At 44.6% G+C, this 7,307-nt stretch overlaps 1 protein-coding gene across 1 annotated transcript in view; it reads left to right on the top strand.

Annotated features, from left to right (window-relative positions):
• LOC111160049 (neurofilament heavy) overlaps positions 1-1,888 on the top strand; it is an 8,568-nt gene extending 6,680 nt beyond the window's left edge. Inside the window, 2 exon segments of the mRNA XM_022522848.1 lie at positions 1-426; positions 469-1,888. Coding sequence (XP_022378556.1) covers positions 1-426; positions 469-1,290 — 1,248 coding nt within the window. The 3' untranslated portion in view covers positions 1,291-1,888.
• The last annotated feature ends 5,419 nt before the right edge of the window (positions 1,889-7,307 follow it).

Genomic DNA, 7,307 nt, shown 5'->3' with positions numbered 1-7,307 from the left:
GAGAAGGCCAAATCCCCAGTGAAGGAAGAGGCCAAGTCACCTGAGAAGGCCAAGTCCCCAGTGAAGGAAGAAGCCAAATCCCCAGAGAAGGCCAAGTCACCAGTGAAGGAGGAGGCCAAGTCCCCAGAGAAGGCCAAATCCCCAGTGAAGGAAGAGGCCAAGTCACCTGAGAAGGCCAAGTCCCCAGTGAAGGAGGAGGCCAAGTCACCTGAGAAGGCCAAGTCCCCAGTGAAGGAAGAGGCCAAGTCACTTGAGAAGGCCAAGTCCCCAGTGAAGGAAGAGGCCAAGTCCCCCGAGAAGGCCAAGTCCCCAGTGAAGGAGGAGGCCAAGTCGCCTGAGAAGGCCAAGTCCCCAGTGAAGGAGGAGGCCAAGTCGCCTGAGAAGGCCAAGTCCCCAGTTAAGGAGGAGGCCAAATCCCCAGAGAAGGCCAAGTCCCCAGAAAAGGCCAAGTCTCCAGTGAAGGAAGAGGCTAAGTCCCCTGAGAAGGCTAAGACTCTTGATGTTAAGTCCCCAGAAGCCAAGACTCCAGCAAAGGAAGAAGTAAGGTCCCCTGCAGACATCAAATCTCCCGAAAAGGCAAAAAGCCCTGTCAAGGAGGAGGTCAAGTCCCCAGAGAAGGTCAAATCTCCTGTGAAAGAAGAGACCAAGGCTCCTGAGAAAAAGGTCACAAAGAAGGAAGAGGCAAAGTCCCCCATAAAGGAGGAAGAGAAACCCCAAGAAGTGAAAGTCAAAGAGCCCCCAAAGAAGGTAGAGGAAGAGAAAGCCACACCAAAAGCTGAGGAGAAGGACAGCAAAAAAGATGAGGTGCCAAAGGAGGCTCCAAAACCTGAGGTCCAGGACAAGAAGGAACCGGCTGTGGAGAAACCCAAAGAATCCAAAGGTGAAGCCAAGAAAGAGGCTGAAGATAAGAAAAAAGCAGTGACCCCAGAGAAGGAGGCTCCTGCCAAGGTAAAGGAAGAGGCCAAACCCAAAGAGAAGGCTGAGATGGCTAAGAAGGAGCAAGATGATGCCAAGGCCAAAGAACCTAGCAAAGCGGCAGAGAAGGAGCCAGAGAAGCCAAAGAAGGAAGAGACACCGGCAGCACCTGAGAAAAAAGATGTCAAGGAGGCCAAGAAGCCTGAGGAGAAACCCAAAGCAGAGGCCCAAGCCAAAGAAGAGCCCAGCAAAGAGGCCCCCACACCTGGCAAAGCCAAGACAGAAAAGGCTGAGAAATCCTCTAGCACAGACCAGAAGGACAGCAGGCCTGCAGAGAAGGCCACGGAAGACAAGGCTTCCAAGGCGGAGAAATAAGGCAGGGAGAAAGGACTCCAGAACAGCCAAAGAAACTTAGGAGGGCCCAGGAGCTCAAGGGTCAACATAACAAATTTTCATTTTTTTCTCCCTTTCTTTATATAAGAAGAAACTTTGCTTAGGTGATGGGGCCCTCCTTCACCAAACAGGAATTTCTATTAGCAATAGGTTAGCAAGAGAGGGTATTCCCAGTCCCCGGCCCTACACCCTGAACTCTCTGCAGGCGATGGATAGTTATGTTATGATAGCTTACGTAGCCGAATGTGATATATGCCGAATGCCATATGTAAACACTTGCCTATAAAAACTGACCCCCTCCTTTCCAAATAAGTGCATTTATTACCTGTATGTGCAATTGACAGATGATCGCAATAATGAATGAGCAGTTAGAAACACATTATGCTTGAGATGTCTTAACCTATTCCTGAATGCCTTCTGTTTTCCAAAGGAGTGGCTGAGCCCTTGCCCAGAGCTCTCTATCCTGGAAGAGCTGGAGCAGGTGGGGCTGGGCACTGGCCACTGAATCATGCCAGGGCGCACTTTTCCACTGAAGTCCACTTTCAATTGCTTCTGTGCAATAAAACCAAGTGCTTATAAAATGAATATGTTTCTGCTGTTATTTATTCTCTTCTCCCCGGCAGGCTGGGGGACAGGGCAAAGGGAAGTCTAGATGTCCTACTCAAGGCCGCAGAGGACTGAGTGAGCATCAGAGGTCCCGTGCAGGTATGGGACCAGTTAATGTGGCCTCTCTCGGGCTGTTTCCCGGACACAAATCATGTGCCAGGCAACGTGCTAGGTGCTTTATCTTTATGATTTTGTAGCCAGGTGGCCTGGCACATGGTTTCTCAGTGTGGTTTGTGGATCACCTATATTAACATCATCTGGGAGCCATAAGAAATGCAGATTCCTTGATTCCACCCTACACAATTGAATCAAAATCTGAGACGTAGGTCTGGGAAAGTACATGCTTTACCAACTCCCGCTTGATTCTGATGCACACTGAAGCCTGGGAATGGGTGAGTTCCTGTGGATATTAAACAGTCTATTTATAGAGCTCTACTACGTCCTTTTTTGTAAGGAGGGGTGAGCCTTCTGAACTCATTAGCCATAGGTGGCTAATTCACCTGTTGTGAAGACTATTACAGTCATCGCCATTGGGAACAATCTCAGTAGTCCCTTAATTGGATTCTAATATACTTCAGAGACGATTTTGAAAGCTGTATTTTTGTGAATTTATGTGAATTTACTCTAAAATTCTTGTGTGGTTTCCAACTTTGTGTTTGCTTTTAGCACTTTCCCTGGGAATTGCTTCTTTCCCTGCTCCAACCAGGTGGTTCTCAGAGTCACCATGTTTTCTAATTGCCCTGTACCACTAGTCACTGGTGATTGATCCAAGAATGGCCACCCGATTCCAGATGAGCCAATGAGAACTCTTGGGATTTCAAACTTAGACCAGATTGTCCGTTTTCTCCTTGTTGGGGGTAGGTGAATAAGGGAATCAGTAACTATGGGCCACCATTTTTCCATCCTTGTGGAAAAGTTAGTCTGTGAGAAAGAGATGGACCGAGACAAGATACCTAGAGAATTATTGTAGATTTCAGGTCCTTGATCATGATGTTCCTTTCCATGGCTTATTGGCCATTCTTTGAGCTGATAAAGTTTTGCCAAAGCTCATTTAGGATATGGCTCTGTCATATGCAACTGGAAGGATTCTGAATAATGTAGTGACTGGGGGCATCTGGGTGGCTCAGTCATTAAGTGTCTGCCTTTGGCTCAGGTCATGATCCCGGGCTCCTGGGATCGAACACCCCCATTGGGCTCTCTGCTGGGCAGGGAGCCTGCTTCTGCCTCTCCCACTCTCCTTGCTTGTGTTCCCTCTTTCACTGTGTTTCTCTCTGCCAAATAAATAAATAAAATCTTTAAAAAAAGTAGTGAAGTGACTGAGGGTGGCTGGTAACTATGCTGGAAACCAAATGGTCTACTTGGGACACTCTCTGGCCCTCTCCTTCCCTCCCCCATTCTCTCTCCGTCTCAAATAAATAAATAAATCTAAAAAATAACAAAAGCGATGAATACAGATTATACCAAAAAGTAAGATAAATATAAGGGGAAGATGGGGAAAGGAAAAATGGAGTGTGTAATTGATCAAAAACACTCATCTCTCATACCAGTCTGGAGAAATTGCTTAAAATCGATAAAAGAAAGGACTGAGAAACTACCAGACTAGAGGAGACTAAGGAGACATAATGACTCAGTGCAATGTGGTACCCTGCATTGACTTCTAGAACATCAGTGGAAAAAGCAGTGAACTACAAATGCAATCTGTCATTCAGTTAAGAGCAATGTACCAGTATTAATCTCTTCGTTCTGACAAATATACCACGATCACACAGGTGTGAATATTATAAGGAATTGGGAGAGGGTATTCAGGAAATTACTATGCTGTCTTTGCAACTTTTCAGTAAATTTAAAATTACTTCAAAATATAAAATCTTATAAAAAAATAAGGGAGTGGGAGCACCTGACTGGCTCAGTCAGTGGAGCATGTGACTCTTGATCTTGGGGTTGTGAGTTCAAGGCTAATGTTGGGTGTAGAGATTACTTAAAAATAAAATCTTAAGAAAATATAAATAAACTTACTTCAAAATAAATTCTTTTGAAAAATGTTGTATCAATCAATGGATGCCTGGGTGGCTCAGCTGGTTTAAGTGTCTGACTCTTGGTTTTGGCTTAGGTCAGGCATGGTCTCAGGGTCCTGGGATGGAGCGGGTATTGGGCTCTGTGCTCAGCATGGAATCTGCTGGAGATTATCTCCTTCTCCCTCACCCTCTGCTCACACTCTCTCAAATAAAATATTTTTAAAAAATTGATATGTCAAGAAATTGCACAGGACTAAAAACAAAGTAAATACCAGATATCAGAACCTAAGACCTGGAGTTGAAGATAAAGTAGACGAAGGTCAGGGGAAGGCAAAGGCCCCTATGTGTCATTATAAGCAGATCGTAATCAGTCAAAGCCAACAGGCTGCAAACAGCTTCCAGCCCAATCTCCTTATACAGATGAGGAAACTGAGGCCAGAGGGGCAGGAGCCTGCCTAAAGCCTACTTGGTTGCAGAGTTTACTTTCCTATTTGTTCTATACAGAAAATATGAATAACCTGGATATTAATTTTTTAGAGTCTGATTTTTAAAAAATTGCTCTCAGTGACCCTTATTTAGAAATTTTATACTTTCTCAGTTTTGAAATCACAGGGAAGACATGATAGGCAGTAGAAATACAAGGGCTCTTAAATATCTCTGATTCAGCCAATGTCCACAGGAGAAAAGAAGGGGCTTGTTTAGATTAGAATCCAAGCCATCAGCTTTGGTACCATCATATCAGCACTTTCCAAGGACTAGATGATAGGCTGCACATTTTATATCCATAGTCTAACAACAGCCAGATGAAATGAACACTATTGAACCTGTATTTCTCCATTGAGAAAACTGAGGTTTGTTCGGTGAGTGACTGCCTGAAGTCCCAGAGCCAGGAAGATGTGGAGGCTGGATATAAATTTGAATCTGTTTGAGCCCGGAGCCCTGGAGCCTGGGCTCCCTTTCTTTGTCATTCTGCCTCCTGACATATTCCATGGCCACCCCAGACCAGATGCTGTAGGTATTTGGAATGCGAAAAGCCCCAGCCTTCCACAGTGATATCATTCTCATGGTGACCCCACGTGGCACAGGGAGGGCAGGAGGATCTGACCCAGCCATTTCTCCTCTTTGCCCTAAGTGGGCATGCTCCCAGGGCTGTAGGCAGGATTAGCCGGCCAGATACCAACTAGGACTAACTTTAACTACCTGCCAAACAAAATAATTCTCCCTCTGGGAGGATAACAAACCTTAGGAAAAATGAATAGAGTCAATTTACTAAGAAATTGCTTGTCAGATGTCAAGGGCCTGGGGGATACAGACAATACATGGAAAGGAGCTGACTGCTTTGGGATGTGCCTTTCCTGTGAACTAGCTCTTGGCTCAGCAAACATAGTTGGGTTGATGAAAAACATCCTTCATTTTTTCCCCCCAGGGAAACTGTTTCAGAAAGGCTAGGTTAGGCTCTGTCTATGATAATAAACAACCATATCTCAGCAGTTTAGTCCAAAGAAAGCATCTTTCTCATGCACGCTACATACCCAGTCTGGGTTGGCATGGGACTCTGTTCATAGTGGTCACTCAAGAACCAAGTAAATAGGTGATCCATCTGGATCCAGGTTTCCAGGCTCATGGAGGCAGGGAAGAGAGAACATGACAAACCATGCACAGGCTCTTAAAAATCCCACCTGGAAGTGAGGCAGGTCTCTTCTGGCAACATGGCACCAGCCAAAGCAATTCACACAGTTAGATATCTAACGTCAGAGGAGACAGGAAGAGCAGTCTTACTGAAGTGCTAGAGGGAGAAGAGGGGGGAACTTTTTTAGGGGGAGCACTGATAACTCTACCGCAATGGTCCAGAGAATTCTGACCAGCAGCTCCTAAGGCAAGGCCTTGGAGGTTCCCATACTCATCAGCATTACTTCTGCTGCAAGTAGTCAAAACAGAATCAAATGAGTTTAAGCAAGATACTATTGCTACTGATTATTAATAATGATAAATATATCAGCTTATACAACCAAGGAGTTCAAGAACGTTGACTGGCTTCAGATAAAGCTAGATCCAGGGGAATTCTCAAATGATGTTCCTCAAGATGCTGCCAGTCCTTTCTCCCCTCTTGGCTGTTTTCTTTTGTGTAGGCTTCATTCTCAGGCAGGACCAAGCTCTCCCTGTGGTTTACGTGCCAACAGTTGAGTCAACTCGGGATGGGAGGGCAGTGGGAAGAGAATCCTTGTTCAATATTTCAGGAAAAGTCCAGGGGTTGGTTCTCATTGGGCCGGTAAGGTTATGTGTTCCTCTCTGGGCATGCACAGGACATTGATGAGCTAAGCTGTGGTCACTTGCCCATGCCAAGCTGGGGAAATACGTCAGGCTCCTCAAACTGAAACAGAGAGTTTGGGAGGTCTAGTTCCCAAAGGCAATTAGAGGTACTGTTATCAGAAGAAAAAGGAATTGATGCTGGGCAGTAACAATGATAAATGTCCACAGTACCTGTAGCAGAAGATCCAAACGAGCAGTAATACCCATTGTTAGAGGGTATGCAGAGAAACCTGAATTTTCTGGAAATAATGGTTGGAATGAAAATGGACAAAACCTTCCTGGAAGGCAATCTAATGAGATGCATCAGAAGCTTAAAAAGCTCAGGTACTCTAACCAAAGTTTGCCACTTTGAGGTGGCAAATTAATTAATTAAATTAATAACTAGATCTATTATAGAAATATTTAAATACAAAATATATTCACTTCAGCTTTCTTTATATTTTGGAAAAATGGAAAGTACCCTGAATATACAATAATAGGAAAATGGCTAAATAAAATTACATTTATATTAGTAAACATTCTGCAGCAAAAAAGAAAACTAGTTTTTTTTTTCACCCTTGATCTAAGCCAAAAGGCCAAGAAGCGACTAGTTGGTTTTTTTTTGTTTTTTTTTTCAATTAAAAAATTTTGGGGGCACCTGGGTGGCTCAGTGGGTTAATGCCTCTGCATTCCACTCAGGTCACGATCTCAGGGTCCTAAGATGGAGCCCTGCATCGGGCTCTCTGCTCAGCAGGGAGCCTGCCTCTCTGCCTACTTGTAATCTCTGTCTGTCAAATAAATAAAAATCTGAAAAAAAAAAATGTTTTTTAAGGGGCACCTGGGTGGCTCAGTGGTTTAAAGCCTCTGCCTTCGGCTCAGGTCATGGTCTTAGGGTCCTGGGATCGAGCTCCGCATCTGGCTCTCCGCGCAGCAGGGAGCCTGCTTCCTCCTCTCTCTCTGCCTGACTCTCTGCCTACTTGTGATCTCTTTCTGTCAAATAAATACATAAAAATCTTCAAAATAAAAAAAAATAAAAAATTTTTAAAAAATTTATTTGAGAAAGAGTGAGAACGAGAGAGATCACAGTGG

Source organism: Enhydra lutris, unplaced genomic scaffold (genome assembly GCF_002288905.1).
Source record: "Enhydra lutris kenyoni isolate GAN:26980312 unplaced genomic scaffold, ASM228890v2 scaffoldscaffold73, whole genome shotgun sequence".
Taxonomy (NCBI): domain Eukaryota; kingdom Metazoa; phylum Chordata; class Mammalia; order Carnivora; family Mustelidae; genus Enhydra; species Enhydra lutris.
This window is presented reverse-complemented; position numbering and strand designations above follow the sequence as displayed.